The 18,594-nt window shown below is 44.6% G+C and overlaps 1 protein-coding gene across 11 annotated transcripts in view; it reads right to left on the bottom strand.

Moving 5' to 3' along the window:
* Positions 1-17,209: 17,209 nt before the first annotated feature.
* SEC31A (SEC31 homolog A, COPII coat complex component) overlaps positions 17,210-18,594 on the bottom strand; it is an 88,963-nt gene continuing 87,578 nt past the window's right edge. For 8 of the 11 annotated variants that reach the window (XM_069742949.1, XM_069742970.1, XM_069742976.1 and 5 more), the window contains one exon: positions 17,210-17,749. In XM_069742949.1, the coding sequence (XP_069599050.1) occupies positions 17,570-17,749 (180 nt within the window). In that variant the 3' untranslated portion in view covers positions 17,210-17,569. The remainder of the gene's footprint in view (positions 17,750-18,594) is intronic. The other 3 variants (XM_069742955.1, XM_069742989.1, XM_069742981.1) reach the window with 1 other exon arrangement.

The following is an 18,594-nucleotide window of genomic DNA, read 5'->3' on the forward strand; positions in this document are numbered from 1 at the left end:
ATTGCTCCCCCTTTACCCTGAAAACTTTTAGCTGCATCACTGTGCCTTTTAAGTGACCCATTTACGCAGCACTAGCTGCTTAGCAAGCATTATGAGTTGAAAAATGGAGTGTGAGCAATTCTGGCAGGGGCTTAATGCTGTTTTTTAATGCCTCTGCGATCACAACTGGGTCCGTGCGTGTGAGGGACCTGCCGACGTCAAAGTTCAAACTTCAACTGAATGTATGACCTCAGACGCACATTCAGTTGTAGTGTATTGTTGCAAAGAGAAAAATTTTTTGCCTTCTTCTGATTTCCTATTCTTTTGCATGTTTGTCACACTTAAATGTTTCAGATCACCGTTCTTTGGTCAGCCATTAAAAGTTAGCCATTAAAAGGTATCAACCACTGAGGACTCTCAATTCAAACAAATTTAAATATTAGACAAAGATAACACAAATAAGCAATAAATATAGTTTTTATATAAAGTTCTTTATTATTAATGAAAGAAGAAATCCAAACCTAAAGAGCCCGGTGTGAAAAAGTGATTGCCCCTAAACCTATTAACTGGTTGGGCCACCCTAAGTAGCAATAACTGCAATCAAGCATTTGCGATAACTGTCAATGAGTCTTTTACAGTGCTATGGAGGACTTTTGGCCCACTCATCTTCACAGAATTATTGTAATTTGGCTACATTGAAGGCTTTATGAGCATTGACCGCCTTTTTAAGGTCACGCCACTGCTTCTCAAACAGATTAAGGCCAAGACTGACTAGGCTACTCCAAAGTCTTAATTTTGTTTTTGTTAAGCCATTCAGAGGTGGACTTACTTGTTTGTTATTGATCATTTTTCTGCTGCATGATCCAAGTGCGCTTCAGCTCGAGGTTACAAACAGATGGCCAGACATTCTTCTTCACAATTTTTAACTAGGCAGCAGAATTCAAGGTTGCATTTACCACAGCAAGTCTTCCAGGTCTTGAAGCATCAAAACAGCCCCAGATCATCACACTACCACCACCATTTTTTACTGTTGTTATGATGTTCCTTTTCTGAAATGCTGTGCTACTTCTACGCTAGATGTAATGGGACATATACTTTGAAATATGTTCAACCTTTGTCTTGTCATTCCACAGAGTATTCTCCCAAACGTTTGGGGGATCATCAAGATGTTTTCTGGCAAAAATGAGACGAGTCTTCATGTTCTTATTGCTCAGCAGTGGCTTGTCTTGGAACTCTGGTGGAGTCATGAATGCTGACATTAACTGAGGCAAATGAGGACTGCAGTTCTTTGGATGCTGTTGTGGGGTCTTTTGTGACCTCTTGAATGAGTTGTCGCTGCGCTCTTGGGGTAATTTTGGTCATCTGACCACTCCTGGTAAAGTTCATCTCTGTTTCATGTTTTTGCCATTTGTGGATAATGGCTCTCACTATGGTTTGCTGGAGTTCCAAAGCTTTAGAAATGGCTTTATAACCTTTTCCAGACTGTTAGATCTCAATTACTTAGTTTCTCATTTGTTCCAGAATTTCTTTGGATTGCAGCATGTCTAGCTTGTGAGTAGCTTTTGGTCTACTTCACTTTGTCAGGCAGGTTCTATGTAAAGTGATTTCTTGATTGAGAACAGGTATGACAGTAATCAGGCCTGAGTGTGGCTAGGGAATTTGAACTCAGCTTCCCAAAGATGTGATAAACCACAGTTAATTTATGTTTTAAAGGAGGGGACAATCACTTTTTCACCCAATGCAATGTAGGTTTGGATTTCTTTTTCTTAATAATAATAAAATTTGAAAACTGCATCTCGTGTTTACTTGTGTTATCTTTGCCTAATATTTAAATTTGTTTGGTGATCTGAAACATTTAAGTGTGACAAACAGGAAAACGAATAGGAAATCAGGAAGGGGCAAACACTTTTTCACACCACTGTATATACCAGGATGGGGCCAGGATGGGGGACACAAATACCAAGATGGAGGACATATATCAGGATGGGGCCAGAATGAGGTACATATTAGTGATGAGTGAATATACTCGTTACTCGAGATTTCTCGAGCATGCTCGGGGGTCCTCCGAGTATTTTTCAGTGCTCGGAGATTTAGTTTTTCTTGGCGCAGCTGAATGATTTACATCTGTTAGCCAGCATAAGTTCATGTGGGGATTCCCTAGCAACCAGGCGACCCCCACATGTACTTATGCTGGCTAAAAGATGTAAATCATTCAGCTGCGGAAAGAAAAACTAAATCTACGATCACTAAAAAATACTCGGAGGACCCCCAAGCATGCTCGAGAAATCTCGAGTAACGACTATATTCGCTCATCACTAGTACATATATACCAGGATGGTGGACATATACAGTGGCATGTAAAAGTTTGGGCACTGCTGGTCAAAATTACTGTTATTGTAAACAGTTAAGCAAGTTGAAGATGAAATGATCTCTAAAAGACAAAGTTAAAGATGACACATTTCCTTTGTATTGTAGGAAAAAAATCCTGCATGGTTAATATTTAGTAGCACCCCCTTTTGAAAGTATCACACCTTGTAAACGCTTTTTGTAGCCAGACAAGGATCTTTCAATTCTTGTTTGAGGGATTTTTATCCATTCCTCCTTGAAAAATTCTTCCAGTTCTGTGATATTTCTGGGTGGTCTTGCATGTACTACTGTTTTGAGGTCTAGCCAAAGATTTTCAAAGACGTTCAGATCAGGGGACTGTGAGGACCATTGTAAAACCTTCAACTTGCTCCTTTTAAGGTATTTTAATGTGGATCTTGACGTGTTTAGGATCATTAACATTTTGTAGAAGCTATCCTGTTTTCAGCTTCAGCTTTTTTACAGATGGTGTTATATTTGCAACAAGAATTTGTTGAAATTGAATTGCATCCATTCTTCCCTCTACCTGGGAAATGTTCTCCTTGCCATTGGCTGCAACACAACCCCAAAGCATAATTGATCCACCCCCTTCATTAATGGTTGACGAGATGTTCTTTTCCTGAAATTCTGTGCCCTTTTTTCTCCACACATACCTTTGATCATTGTGGCCAAAGAGTTCTACTTTAACCTCATTGTTTCCAAAATGTATCGGGCTTGTTTAGATGTTATTGTGCATACTTCTGGTTTTTTAGGTGAGGATGCAGGAGAGGTTTTCTTCTGATGACACTTTCATGAAGACCAGCTGCTGTTTTTTGGCACAAGGTTAGAGGAGGCTGGATTTTAATAAAGCATGGAAATTTGCATCACCCAGCCTTTCCTAAAGATGATAGTGAACAAGCCATAACCCTAGCAGGCTAATTAAGATCTGAAACCTTGGTTAAAGATATCTGAGCACAAAGGGGTGCTCAAACTTTAGCATCATCCCATTTTTCAAATGAAAAAAATATTTTTTTTGTGCCTAAAGTATAAAGAAAATGTGTCAGCTTTAACCTTATGCCTTTTAGAGATAATTTCATCTTTAACTTAATGAACTGTTCACAATAACAGTAATTTTGACCAGGGGTGCCCAAATTTTAACACATGCAACTGTATATACGGTATATATATATATATTCACACATATACATACACACACACACATGTATATATACATATTTTTGAATGATCTGAGTAAAACATTGACTATTCTTAGGATAACCCCTGTAAACAGATGCCCCCTTAAATTAACTTTATTATTTTTATACTTATTTTTGGTGTAACTTTAAATGCTTTCTGTTTCCTTGATTTAAAATATTTTTTTTAACCTGTGCTTTTTTTTTTACAACTTCTAGGTTTATTACTTATATATGACATTGGACTCGCCTTCATTCCTTTTCATATCTGAACAGGGTCAAGGTAACGCCTTCACAAATTGCAAGGTGCTTAAGTTATATGACAGGACTGTATTTTACAGCTTTATACAACTTTGCAGCACTAGAAAGACTTTCCCCAGCAACCGGCTTTGCCACAGTCTCTTTATTGCCATCTCAAGTGAAAACACTTTAATCCGAAATATAGTCCAACTCTTTCCATTGATTTTTTTGAAAGGTCCCAGAGATGAGATTTGTTATCCTGGCCGGCACACTGCTTGCTCACAGCGCTACCTGTATGCAACTCAGGGAGAATGGTCAGCTCCTGCCCGGCCCCTATTTACATCAAGTATACAGACCCATTCTTATCACAGTTTGCTTGCAGAAGAAAAGATGAGCTATAATCATCGAACTTCATTGATCATGGTGTAATAATAAACATTTGTTAATTGTGGTCCTGTAGGATCCCTGCACAGCAATTTACTTCAGCTGAATATGCTTCCCTGGACGCAGATTCAACCTGAAGTAGGATCTGGTGTCAGTGAACATCTCCCTCCCACACGGGCCCAGTCGCAGTCACACCTTCTGTAACCGCCATTATGCCCCTAGTGACACGGCCAGGTACCTGAGGTGTGAGACAGTGGCACGCTCAGGGAGTAGGGCCAGGGTCAGCATTCTGGAAGCACCATATACACCAGACAAATAAATCAGAAAGGCAAGGAAGGAATGAGGTCAGAAGGAGAGCCGAGGTCAGGAAGGGAGACGAGGTCAGGAAGGGAGACTAGGTCAGGAAGGGAGACTAGGTCAGGAAGGGAGACTAGGTCAGGAAGGGAGACTAGGTCAGGAAGGGAGACTAGGTCAGGAAGGGAGACTAGGTCAGGAAGGGAGACGAGGGGAGACTAGGTCAGGAAGGGAGACGAGGTCAGGAAAGGAGACGAGGTCAGGAAGGGAGACGAGGTCAGGAAGGGAGACGAGGTCAGGAAGGGAGACGAGGTCAGGAAGGGAGACGAGGTCAGGAAGGGAGACGAGGTCAGGAAGGGAGACGAGGTCAGGAAGGGAGACGAGGTCATTAAGGGAGACGAGGTCAGGAAGGGAGACGAGGTCAGGAAGGGAGACGAGGTCAGGAAGGGAGACGAGGTCAGGAAGGGAGACGAGGTCAGGAAGGGAGACGAGGTCAGGAAGGGAGACGAGGTCAGGAAGGGAGACGAGGTCAGGGAGACGAGGTCAGGAGCGGAGACGAGGTCAGGAGCGGAGACGAGGTCAGGAACGGAGACGAGGTCAGGAACGGAGACGAGGTCAGGAAGGGAGACGAGGACAGGAAGAGAGACGAGGTCAGGAAGGGAGACGATGTCAGGAAGGGAGACGAGGTCAGGAAGTGAGACGAGGTCAGGAAGGGAGACGAGGTCAGGAAGGGAGACGAGGTCAGGAAGGGAGACGAGGTCAGGAAGGGAGACGAGGTCAGGAAGGGAGACGAGGTCAGGAAGGGAGACGAGGTCAGGAAGGGAAACGAGGTCAGGGAGACGAGGTCAGGAGCGGAGACGAGGTCAGGAGCGGAGACGAGGTCAGGAGCGGAGACGAGGTCAGGAACGGAGACGAGGTCAGGAAGGGAGACGAGGACAGGAAGAGAGACGAGGTCAGGAAGGGAGACGAGGTCAGGAAGGGAGACGAGGTCAGGAAAGGAGACGAGGTCATTAAGGGAGACGAGGTCAGGAAGGGAGACGAGGTCAGGAAGGGAGACGAGGTCAGGAAGGGAGACGAGGTCAGGAAGGGAGACGAGGTCAGGAAGGGAGACGAGGTCAGGAAGGGAGACGAGGTCAGGAAGGGAGACGAGGACAGGAAGAGAGACGAGGTCAGGAAGGGAGACTAGGTCAGGAAGGGAGACTAGGTCAGGAAGGGAGACGAGGTCAGGAAGGGAGACGAGGTCAGGAAGGGAGACGAGGTCAGGAAGGGAGACGAGGTCAGGAAGGGAGACGAGGTCAGGAAGGGAGCCGAGGTCAGGAAGGGAGACGAGGTCAGGAAGGGAGACGAGGTCAGGAGCGGAGACGAGGTCAGGAGCGGAGACGAGGTCAGGAACGGAGACGAGGTCAGGAAGGGAGACGAGGTCAGGAAGGGAGACGAGGACAGGAAGAGAGACGAGGTCAGGAAGGGAGACGAGGTCAGGAAGGGAGACGAGGTCAGGGAGACGAGGTCAGGAAGGGAGACGAGGTCAGGAAGGGAGACGAGGTCAGGAAAGGAGACGAGGTCATTAAGGGAGACGAGGTCAAGAAGGGAGACGAAGTCAGGAAGGGAGACGAGGTCAGGAAGGGAGACGAGGTCAGGAAGGGAGACGAGGTCAGGAAGGGAGACGAGGTCAGGAAGGGAGACGAGGTCAGGAAGGGAGACGAGGACAAGAAGAGAGACGAGGTCAGGAAGGGAGACGAGGTCAGGAAGGGAGACGAGGTCAGGAAGGGAGACGAGGTCAGGAAGGGAGACGAGGACAGGAAGGGAGACGAGGTCAGGAAGGGAGACGAGGTCAGGAAGGGAGACGAGGTCAGGAAGGGAGACGAGGTCAGGAAGGGAGACGAGGTCAGGAAGGGAGACGAGGTCAGGAAGGGAGACGAGGTCAGGAAGGGAGACGAGGTCAGGAAGGGAGACGAGGTCAGGAACGGAGACGAGGTCAGGAAGGGAGACGAGGACAGGAAGAGAGACGAGGTCAGGAAGGGAGACGAGGTCAGGAAGGGAGCCGAGGTCAGGAAGGGAGCCGAGGTCAGGAAGGGAGCCGAGGTCAGGAAGGGAGACGAGGTCAGGAAGGGAGACGAGGTCAGGAAGGGAGACGAGGTCAGGAAGGGAGCCGAGGTCAGGAAGGGAGCCGAGGTCAGGAAGGGAGCCGAGGTCAGGAAGGGAGACGAGGTCAGGAAGGGAGACGAGGTCAGGAAGGGAGACGAGGTCAGGAAGGGAGACGAGGTCAGGAAGGGAGACGAGGTCAGGAAGGGAGCCGAGGTCAGGAAGGGAGCCGAGGTTAGGAAGGGAGCCGAGGTCAGGAAGGGAGCCGAGGTCAGGAAGGGAGCCGAGGTCAGGAAGGGAGACGAGGTCAGAGAATTTCAATACAGCAGAAGAGCAAATGATCTGGAGCCCCAGAAGGAATGCACCTCGATCACTAAGCACAAAATAAAAGCTTGGGTAAAGCAACACCAACAGTGCCAGCCATGCTATTTTTCAGTTTAATGTTGAGTTTAATGTTGTTTTGCACAGTATAGGTGCTAAGACCCTGATTTTAGTGACAAATTACTTAGTTTATTGGGTGAAGCAGTTATGAGAGTCACAGTTTTCTCTGCTACAGATATAGCTGAGCTCAGTTGTTGAGCTTTGTATAAATTCGGCCACAATACAGTTTTCTGTGTACGACATGTAGTGACAGATCTGCTAATCAGTGCTGGGAGTATGGTTGGACTGCCCTGCAGGTGCCAAGTTGTCATGTAATGATAATTTCCTGCTGATAAAATGCTGATTGTAGTGAAACAGTAAAACACAGCCCAGTAAGTGACACATCGCTGCAATCAGGGTCTCTTCCACATTATGCTGCTCTCAGATTCCATAGCAAAAACCTGGTGACCGATTCCCTTTAAATGTGGGTCATGCAGAGGAAAAATACACAATGAAGATATTTTTGGTCGTGTAATAACCACAACAAAACCCTATTGTTGCTGCTCCATTTGGCCTTACTCCTTGGCCTCATTCAGACATCAGTGATTTTTCTTGTGGATGAAAAAAATGGACAGATTTTCATCAGTCTTCTGGATCAGACTTTTATCAGTGTTTGGTGCCAAATTTACCATCAGTGTTTGCTCAATTTATATTGAACGCACAAAAATAAAAACGATGCAGGTTTCTGACGACTCTCTAGCAACAGTCAGGGAATTAAGGAGTTTACAGACCTACAGACATGAAAGTGTGATTTTCCATTCATGACTAATCAAAAATGCACGTCTCTGTTTCTTTTGAGGTCATTCAGTGCGCAAAGAAAAAAAAAAATGGGACATGTGAACGACCTCCAAGACTATAGTAGGTACATGCTTTATTTTATAAAGAACACAAATGAAGACGTATGTGAAAACCGGACGTCTGAATGAGGCTTTTGACAGAATAGGCCAGATGAGCGGCATCCAGTGCGCCATCCAGAGTATGAGCTGAGCATTGCACGGCCACAGCGGAGCCTGAAAACAAAGCGGACAGATGAGCACCGGAAGCTGGGGATGTATTTAACAAGTCTGAACACAAAGCACGGGCTGCTCATCCCACAGTCCATATTGGAACAGCATTCCTAGCTGCATTTTTATGGGGGCATTAAGTAGCATTTTTACTATTGCTTTGATGACTGCTGTCTTATGAATGGCTAGCATTATGGCAGGTGACAATTATTTTGTGAGTGAATATTTGTGTGATGTAATATTTGTGCCGACCTGATGATCTCATTTGCAGCTTTTATTTTATACAAGGGTCCAATAATAAACAGCAAAAAAGTAATGAAAAAAATAGACTTTCTCTGCCCAATGTAGGCTCATTTGAAATGTAAAAGATTTCTGCCACCTGGTGGTCATGTGAGATAAAGCAGATTGGTTTTGATTCATGGGAAACACAGTTTTCGTTAAGTTACAGCTGACACTTTTTTTTAACCCCTTCAAGACCCAGCCTATTTTGACCTTAAAGACCTTGCCGTTTTTTGCAATTCTGACCAGTGTCCCTTTATGAGTTAATAACTCAGGAACGCTTCAACGGATCCTAGCGGTTCTGAGATTGTTTTTTCGTGACATATTGGGCTTCATGTTAGTGGTAAATTTAGGTCAATAAATTCTGCATTTATTTGTGATAAACACGGAAATTTGGCGAAAATTTTGAAAATTTCGCAATTTTCACATTTTGAATTTTTATTCTGTTAAACCAGAGAGATATGTGACACAAAATAGTTAATAAATAACATTTCCCACATGTTTACTTTACATCAGCACAATTTTGGAAACAAAATTTTTTTTTGTTAGGAAGTTATAAGGGTTAAAATTCGACCAGCGATTTGTCATTTTTACAACGAAATTTACAAAACCATTTTTTTTAGGGACCACCTCACATTTGAAGTCAGTTTGAGGGGTCTATATGGCTGAAAATACCCAAAAGTGACACCATTCTAAAAACTGCACCCCTCAAGGTACTCAAAACCACATTCAAGAAGTTTATTAACCCTTCAGGTGCTTCACAGCAGCAGAAGCAACATGGAAGGAAAAAATGAACATTTAACTTTTTAGTCACAAAAATTATCTTTTAGCAACAATTTTTTTATTTTCCCAATGGTAAAAGGAGAAACTGAACCACGAACGTTGTTGTCCAATTTGTCCTGAGTACGCTGATACCTCATATGTGGGGGTAAACCACTGTTTTTGCGCACGGCAGGGCTTGGAAGGGAAGGAGCGCCATTTGACTTTTTGAATCAAAAATTGGCTCCACTCTTTAGCGGACACCATGTCACGTTTGGAGAGCCCCCGTGTGCCTAAAAATTGGAGCTCCCCCACAAGTGACCCCATTTTGGAAACTAGACGCCCCAAGGAACTTATCTAGATGCATAGTGAGCACTTTGAACCCCCAGGTGCTTCACAAATTGATCCGTAAAAATGAAAAAGTACTTTTTTTTCACAAAAAAATTCTTTTAGCCTCAATTTTTTCATTTTCACATGGGCAACAGGATAAAATGGATCCTAAAATGTGTTGGGCAATTTCTCCTGAGTACACCAATACCTCACATGTGGAGGTAAACCACTGTTTGGGCACATGGTAAGGCTCGGAAGGGAAGGAGCGCCATTTGACTTTTTGAATGAAAAATTATTTCCATCGTTAGCGGACACCATGTCGCGTTTGGATAGCTCCTGTGTGCCTAAACATTGGCGCTCCCCCACAAGTGACCCCATTTTGGAAACTAGACCCCCCAAGGAACTAATTTAGATGCCTAGTGAGCACTTTAAACCCTCAGGTGCTTCACAAATTGATCTGTAAAAATGAAAAAGTAATTTTTTTTCACAAAAAAATTCTTTTCGCCTCAATTTTTTCATTTTCACATGGGCAGTAGGATAAAATGGATCATAAAATTTGTTGGGCAATTTCTCCCGAGTACGCCGATACCTCATATGTGGGGGTAAACCACTGTTTGGGCACTCGGCAGGGCTCGGAAGAGAAGGCGCGCCATTTGACTTTTTGAATGGAAAATTAGCTCCAATTGTTAGCGGACACCATGTCGCGTTTGGAGAGCCCCTGTGTGCCTAAACATTGGAGCTCCCCCACAAGTGACCCCATTTTGGAAACTAGACCCCCCAAGGATCTTATCTAGATGCATATTGAGCACTTTAAACCCCCAGGTGCTTCACAGAAGTTTATAACGCAGAGCCATGAAAATAAAAAATAATTTTTCTTTCCTCAAAAATGATTTTTTAGCCTGGAATTTCCTATTTTGCCAAGGATAATAGGAGAAATTGGACCCCAAATATTGTTGTCCAGTTTGTCCTGAGTACGCTGATACCCCATATGTGGGGGTAAACCACTGTTTGGGCGCACGGCAGGGCTCGGAAGGGATGGCACGCCATTTGGCTTTTTAAATGGAAAATTAGCTCCAATCATTAGCGGACACCATGTCACGTTTGGAGAGCCCCTGTGTGCCTAAACATTGGAGATCCCCCAGAAATGACACCATTTTAGAAACTAGACCCCCAAAGGAACTAATCTAGATGTGTGGTGAGGACTTTGAACCCCCAAGTGCTTCACAGAAGTTTATAACGCAGAGCCATGAAAATAAAAAAAAAAAATTATTTTCTCAAAAATGATCTTTTAGCCTGCAATTTTTTATTTTCCCAAGGGTAACAGGAGAAATTTGACCCCAAAAGTTGTTGTCCAGTTTCTCCTGAGTACGCTGATACCCCATATGTGGGGGTAAATCACTGTTTGGGCACATGCCGGGGCTCGGAAGTGAAGTAGTGACGTTTTGAAATGCAGACTTTGATGGAATGCTCTGTGGGCGTCACGTTGCGTTTGCAGAGCCCCTGATGTGGCTTAACAGTAGAAACCCCCCACAAGTGACCCCATTTTGGAAACTAGACCCCCAAAGGAACTTATCTAGATGTGTGGTGAGCACTTTGAACCCCCAAGTGCTTCATAGAAGTTTATAATGCAGAGCCGTGAAAATAATAAATACGTTTTCTTTCCTCAAAAATAATTATTTAGCCCAGAATTTTTTAATTTTCCCAAGGGTAACAGGAGAAATTTGACCCCAATATTTGTTGTCCAGTTTCTCCTGAGTACGGTGATACCCCATATGTGGGGGTAAACTACTGTTTGGGCACATGCCGGGGCTTGGAATTGAAGTAGTGACGTTTTGAAATGCAGACTTTGATGGAATGCTCTGCGGGCGTCACGTTGCGTTTGCAGAGCCCCTGATGTGCCTAAACAGTAGAAACCCCCCACAAGTGACCCCATTTTGGAAACTAGACCCCGAAAGGAACTTATCTAGATGTGTGGTGAGCACTTTGAACCCCCAAGTGCTTCATAGAAGTTTATAATGCAGAGCCGTGAAAATAATAAATACGTTTTCTTTCCTCAAAAATAATTATTTAGCCCAGAATTTTTTATTTTCCCAAGGGTTACAGGAGAAATTGGACCCCAAAAGTTGTTGTCCAGTTTCTCCTGAGTACGCTGATACCCCATATGTGGGGGTAAACCACTGTTTGGGCACACGTCGGGGCTCAGAAGGGAAGTAGTGACTTTTGAAATGCAGACTTTGATGGAATGGTCTGCGGGTGTCACGTTGCGTTTGCAGAGCCCCTGGTGTGCCTAAACAGTAGAAACCCCCCACAAGTGACCCCATTTTAGAAACTAGACCCCCCAAGGAACTTATCTAGATATGTGGTGAGCACTTTGAACCCCCAAGTGCTTCACAGACGTTTACAACGCAGAGCCGTGAAAATAAAAAATCATTTTTCTTTCCTCAAAAATTATGTTTTAGCAAGCATTTTTTTAGATTCACAAGGGTAACAGGAGAAATTGGACCCCAGTAATTGTTGCGCAGTTTGTCCTGAGTATGCTGGTACCCCATATGTGGGGGTAAACCACTGTTTGGGCACACGTCAGGGCTCGGAAGTGAGGGAGCACCATTTGACTTTTTGAATACGAGATTGGCTGGAATCAATGGTGGCGCCATGTTGCGTTTGGAGACCCCTGATGTGCCTAAACAGTGGTAACCCCTCAATTCTAACTCCAACACACCCCAACACACCCCTAACTCTAATCCCAACTGTAGCCATAATCCTAATCACAACCCTAACCCCAACACACCCCTAACCACAACACTAACCCCAACACACCACTAACCCTAATCCCAACTGTAGCCATAATCCTAATCACAACCCTAACCCCAACACACCCCTAACCACAACACTAACCCCAACACACCCCTAACCCTAACCACAACCCTAATTCCAACCCTAACCCTAAGGCTATGTGCCCACGTTGCGGATTCGTGTGAGATATTTCCGCACCATTTTTGAAAAATCTGCGGGTAAAAGGCACTGTGTTTTACCTGCGGATTTTCCGCGGATTTCCAGTGTTTTTTGTGCGGATTTCACCTGCGGATTCCTATTGAGGAACAGGTGTAAAACGCTGCGGAATCCGCACAAAGAATTGACATGCTGCGGAAAATACAACGCAGCGTTCCCGCGCGGTATTTTCCGCACCATGGGCACAGCGGATTTGGTTTTTCATATGTTTACATGGTACTGTAAACCTGATGGAACACTGCTGCGAATCCGCAGCCAAATCCGCACCGTGTGCACATAGCCTAATTCTAAAGGTATGTGCACACGCTGCGGAAAACGCTGCGGATCCGCAGCAGTTTCCCATGAGTGTACAGTTCAATGTAAACCTATGGGAAACAAAAATCGCTGTACACATGCTGCGGAAAAACTGCACGGAAACGCAGCGGTTTACATTCCGCAGCATGTTACTTCTTTGTGCGGATTCCGCAGCGGTTTTACAACTGCTCCAATAGAAAATCGCAATTGTAAAACCGCAGTGAAATGCGCAGAAAAAAACGCGGTAAATCCGCCATAAATCCGCAGCGGTTTAGCACTGCGGATTTATCAAATCCGCAGCGGAAAAATCCGCAGAGGACCAGAATACGTGTGCACATACCGAAACCCTAACCCTAGCCCTAACCCTAGCCCTAACCCTACCCCTAACCCTAACCCTATTCTAACATTAGTGGAAAAAAAAAAATTTCTTTATTTTTTTATTGTCCCTACCTATGGGGGTGACAAAGGGGGGGGGGGGGGGTCATTTATTATTTTTTTTATTTTGATCACTGAGATAGATTATATCTCAGTGATCAAAATGCACTTTGGAACGAATCTGCCGGCCGGCAGATTCGGCGGGCGCACTGCGCATGCGCCCGCCATTTTGGAAGATGGCGGCGCCCGGGAGAAGACGGACGGGACCACGGCTGGATCGGTAAGTATGATAGGGTGGGGGGGGACTACGGGGGGGGGGGAATCGGAGCGCGGGAGGGGTGGAACGGAGCGCGGGGGCGTGGAACGGAGCACGGGGGGGCTGGAACGGAGCACGGGGGGGTGGAACGGAGCACGGGGGGGTGGATCGGAGTGCAGGGGGGGTGATTGGAGCACGGGGGGAGCGGACACGAGCACGGGGGGAGCGGAGCAGTGGACGGAGGGGAGCCGGAGCAGTGTACCGGCCAGATCGGGGGGGTGGGGGGGGTGATCGGAGGGGTGGGGTGGGGGCACACTAGTATTTCCAGCCATGGCCGATGATATTTCAGCATCGGCCATGGCTGGATTGTAATATTTCACCCGTTATAATGGGTGAAATATTACAAATCGCTCTGATTGGCAGTTTCACTTTCAACAGCCAATCAGAGCGATCGTAGCCACGAGGGGGTGAAGCCACCCCCCCTGGGCTAAACTACCACTCCCCCTGTCCCTGCAGATCGGGTGAAATGGGAGTTAACCCTTTCACCCGATCTGCAGGGACGCGATCTTTCCATGACGCCGCATAGGCGTCATGGGTCGGAATGGCACCGACTTTCATGACGCCTACGTGGCGTCATGGGTCGGGAAGGGGTTAATTAACTTTTGGCTTCTGAATCCAGAAGCCAAAAGTAAAAATATACACTTAATAGTTTTAAATGGAGCATTCAATCTGTGGACAATCTCACCTGATGCTCTAACAATAGTCAGCCATCATACGTACATCCCATCTACACTTATTACATCCCTCTAGACCACAAACTGCATTACTGCCATAGAAAATAGGAAAATGCCTATCCTGCCCCATAAATTGTAGGCTCCTTGCCCAGGAGAGATGTCATATCAGGACAGGGACCCAACAATGAACGACATCTTGACGTTGGCTGTTGGGCACACATACAGTGCCCTGCGAAAGTATTCGGCTCCTTGGAACTTTTCAACCTTTTCCCACAAACCTAGTAAGAAAGCCAAACAAAAAACAAGTGTGGGATTGCACTTTTTTTTTGCAATTTCACCGCACTTAGAATTATTTTCCTGTTTTCTAGTACACGACATGGTAAAACCAATGGTGTCGTTCAAAAGTACAACTTGTCCTGTGAAAAACAAGGCCTCACATGGCCATATTGACGGAAAAATAAAAAAGTAATGGCTCTGGGAAGAAAGGGAGCGAAAAACGAAAACGCAAAACCGAAAAAAGCTCCGGGGGTTAATCCGATAGAACACTTGTTGGGTGACATTAAAATGCTGTTTTTGAGGCAAAGCCAACAAATGCCTAAAAATTGTGGGACGTCGTCCGAGCATCCCGGGAAGGAATAGCAGGTGACAGAAGCTGGTTGACTCTATGCAACATAGATGTGAAGCAGTTCTAAAAACTCTGGGTCTACAACTAGATATTAGATTACTGATTCACATGATGCTAAATCCACCAAAAAAGTACTTACCGTGACCTTGTAAAGACAAATGCAGACACTTATTTATTAGAAGCTCATTTTTTGTTATTTTCAGTAAAGTAGTTAATAATTATACACATATCTCTTCATGTTTTGAATTAGAAAACTGTGCAATGTTCCAAATGCATGGAAATAAAAACTAGTACAGGTCCTTCTCAAAAAATTTGCATATAGTGTTAAATTTCATTATTTACCATAATGTAATGATTACAATTAAACTTTCATATATTATAGATTCATTATCCACCAACTGAAATTTGTCAGGTCTTTTATTGTTTTAATACTGATGATTTTGGCATACAACTCCTGATAACCCAAAAAACCTGTCTCAAAAAATTAGCATATTTCACCCATCCAATCAAATAAAAGTGTTTTTTAATAACAAACAAAAAAACCAACAAATAATAATGTTCAGTTATGCACTCAATACTTGGTCGGGAATCCTTTGGCAGAAATGACTGCTTCAATGCGGCGTGGCATGGAGGCAATCAGTCTGTGACACTGCTGAGATGTTATGGAGGCCCAGGATGCTTCAATAGCGGCCTTAAGCTCATCCAGAGTGTTGGGTCTTGCGTCTCTCAACTTTCTCTTCACAATATCCCACAGATTCTCTATGGGGTTCAGGTCAGGAGAGTTGGCAGGCCAATTGAGCACAGTAATACCATGGTCAGTAAACCATTTACCAGTGGTTTTGGCACTGTGAGCAGGTGCCAGGTCGTGCTGAAAAATGAAATCTTCATCTCCAAAATCTCCTGATAGCTAGCTGCATTGACCCTGCCCTTGATGAAACACAGTGGACCAACACCAGCAGCTGACATGGCACCCCACACCATCACTGACTGTGGGTACTTGACACTGGACTTCAGGCATTTTGGCATTTCCTTCTCCCCAGTCTTCCTCCAGACTCTGGCACCTTGATTTCCGAATGACATGCAAAATTTGCTTTCATCAGAAAAAAGTACTTGGGACCACTTAGCAACAGTCCAGTGCTGCTTCTCTGTAGCCCAGGTCAGGCGCCTCTGCCGCTGTTTATGGTTCAAAAGTGGCTTTACCTGGGGAATGCGGCACCTGTAGCCCATTTCCTGCACACGCCTGTGCACGGTGGCTCTGGATGTTTCCACACCAGACTCAGTCCACTGCTTCCTCAGGTTCCCCAAGGTCTGGAATCGGTCCTTCTCCACAATCTTCCTCAGGGTCCGGTCTCCTCTTCTCGTTGTACAGCGTTTTCTGCCACATTGTTTCCTTCCAACAGACTTACCATTGAGGTGCCTTGATACAGCACTCTGGGAACAGCCTATTTGTTGAGAAATTTCTTTCTGGGTCTTACCCTCTTGCTTGAGGGTGTCAATGATGGCCTTCTTGACATCTGTCAGGTCGCTAGTCTTTCCCATGATGGGGGTTTTGAGTAATGAACCAGGCAGGGAGTTTATAAAAGCCTCAGGTATCTTTTGCATGTGTTTAGAGTTAATTAGTTGATTCAGAAGATTAGGGTAATAGGTCGTTTAGAGAACCTTTTCTTGATATGCTAATTTTTTGAGACAGGTTTTTTGGGTTATCAGGAGTTGTATGCCAAAATCATCAGTATTAAAACAATAAAAGACCTGACAAATTTCAGTTGGTGGATAATGAATCTATAATATATGAAAGTTTAATTGTAATCATTACATTATGGTAAATAATGAAATTTAACACTATGTGCTAATTTTTTGAGAAGGACCTGTATAAAGATTTTGTGATTAACTCATGTTTCTGAACACACTGCTATTTTGAACACTATTGTAGTTCCCATGCGCCTCACCAGCTGCCCATTTTACAGCTCAGTAACGTGGATGCTTCACTTGACCGTGGCTTGATGAACAATTAGTCAACGCAACCTTAGCGTTCACGCATCTCTTAAACCACCGCTACAGTTTTTCCAATTTAAAATAAATGTTACGAGAAATTCAAGGGACTCACTGGGTAAGGTGAATCATCCAAGACCAAAGTCCAGGAGGGCACATGCGCCCCCTGGAATCCGCAGGCAAGCAGGTGGAGTGCAAGAAACCGCAGGCAGGTAAAGAGTACACTCCGGAGCAATGGAAAAGTCAGCAACCAAGGAAACCGCAGCCTGGAAGACGCCCTGAAAACTGCAGTTAAGGACATAAAGAAGAGGTCCAAGAGACCCAAGGACAGGTAGCCAACAGAACTCCAGAGTCACTAGAACCCACAGACAAGTAGGAAGAGGCCCGCAGCCAGGTTACAGTGCACTCACAAAGTGCAAGTCTAGTCAAAGACTCAATTTCAAGTCCAGGGTGTGTGTCTTAGAAGCCCTTAAATAGGCTCAAGCATTTCATCACACAGAAGAAGGCTAGGCCACCTGCAAAGCCCAACGTGGAGCACAATAAAAGTTCAATGGACCGGGGCAGATGGAGCAGAGACCAGACCTGGTAAAGGTATGTAACATTGAAAAGAAACCACCATGTTTTTAATTTGGATCACATATTTTATTTTAGACAACACAACTTGGCAACCAAATGTTTTAAAAAATGTGAGCCATTAAAATAAAAATAGCAACCAAAAAATATATAACCTTGGATAAAGACTTCATAGCATAACTCTGGCAACTCGAAGACATGCGCTGAAAATAATCCATGATATACATTAATACTTAAAGAAAAAAGAACCTCCTGAAGGTAAAAAAGAAGATGAAAAAAAAAAATGTAGGTGTCACAAAGTGTTTGCGTTCTGGAAGTTTTAAAAACATGCTAATCCTTGGTCCCTCATCTATACAAGGTGCAGAAGCTCTTCAAGAAATGGTAAAGGAAGTCTCTGAGTAAACAGTTCACACCCCAAGTTTATTGGCCTGGGTAAGCACTACTTTGAGCACCGGCATGAAGGCGGATGTTTCACTGAAGTTACTGGTGCTCACTATGTGGGTATGGATGTTCAGGCCTTCCATATAGTTTCGAGACTCGATACTTCTTGCAATGTTGTGCAAACCTGCAATTATTGCAGGAGAAAGCTGGAGAAGACAAGGAAAATAAATGGTTACAATCGAATTGATGATCGATTATTCCACACATCTATTGTTCTCTATTCCCACATGTCTGCCTTCTGTGGTATGTCTACTGCTTCCCTGGTGTGTAATTAGCCAAGTTTTCTATTCAGTCCTGTCTGTTAATTTATTCTATACCTCTAATTGTCATACTTGTCTTCTTACGACTCCATCTTTCTGTTCTCACCTGGCATCCTTCATGTGCAATTAAAATTATATAACTATTGAGCAAGAGGTCTCTGCAGCATCTTAAAGTGCAGCTTTTTAAGTGCACATCAGAAATATGCCAGAAAAGTCCCAGAAGTGACCAGAAGGTAAAAGCCACAACTGCTGACTGTCTCCACTTTTTTTTTTTTTTTTTAACATTTATAGGTTCACTAATCCAAACCCTCCTTTGCTATCCCTAAACTCCCTCACTCTCCAACCAAATATTTATCTGACCTTCCCACCTGACCATATCTGCTGACCTGCTCCTCAATCTCACATCTCTCCTACAGAAACACAAAACAAACCGGCCACTCTCCTTCTTCCATTTGCTTGCTCTCTCCTTGCTTCCCATAACAGCTGGTGACATATATCCTAATCCTGGACCTCCACAGCTGATAACCCCCATTATTTCACCCTCCTATAACTGCTCACCTGCTAAAAATTACCACAATTTCTCAAATACAAAACCTATTCCCCTGGCCCCCACTCTCCGGAGCACTTTGGAACGCCAGTTACATCTGCAATAAGCTCCACGTCATTCATGACCTCTTCACCTCTCACAACCTATCCTTCATTGGCCTCACCGAAACATGGCTGACACCCTC

The sequence above is a fragment of the Ranitomeya imitator genome, chromosome 1 (assembly GCF_032444005.1).
Source record: "Ranitomeya imitator isolate aRanImi1 chromosome 1, aRanImi1.pri, whole genome shotgun sequence".
Taxonomy (NCBI): domain Eukaryota; kingdom Metazoa; phylum Chordata; class Amphibia; order Anura; family Dendrobatidae; genus Ranitomeya; species Ranitomeya imitator.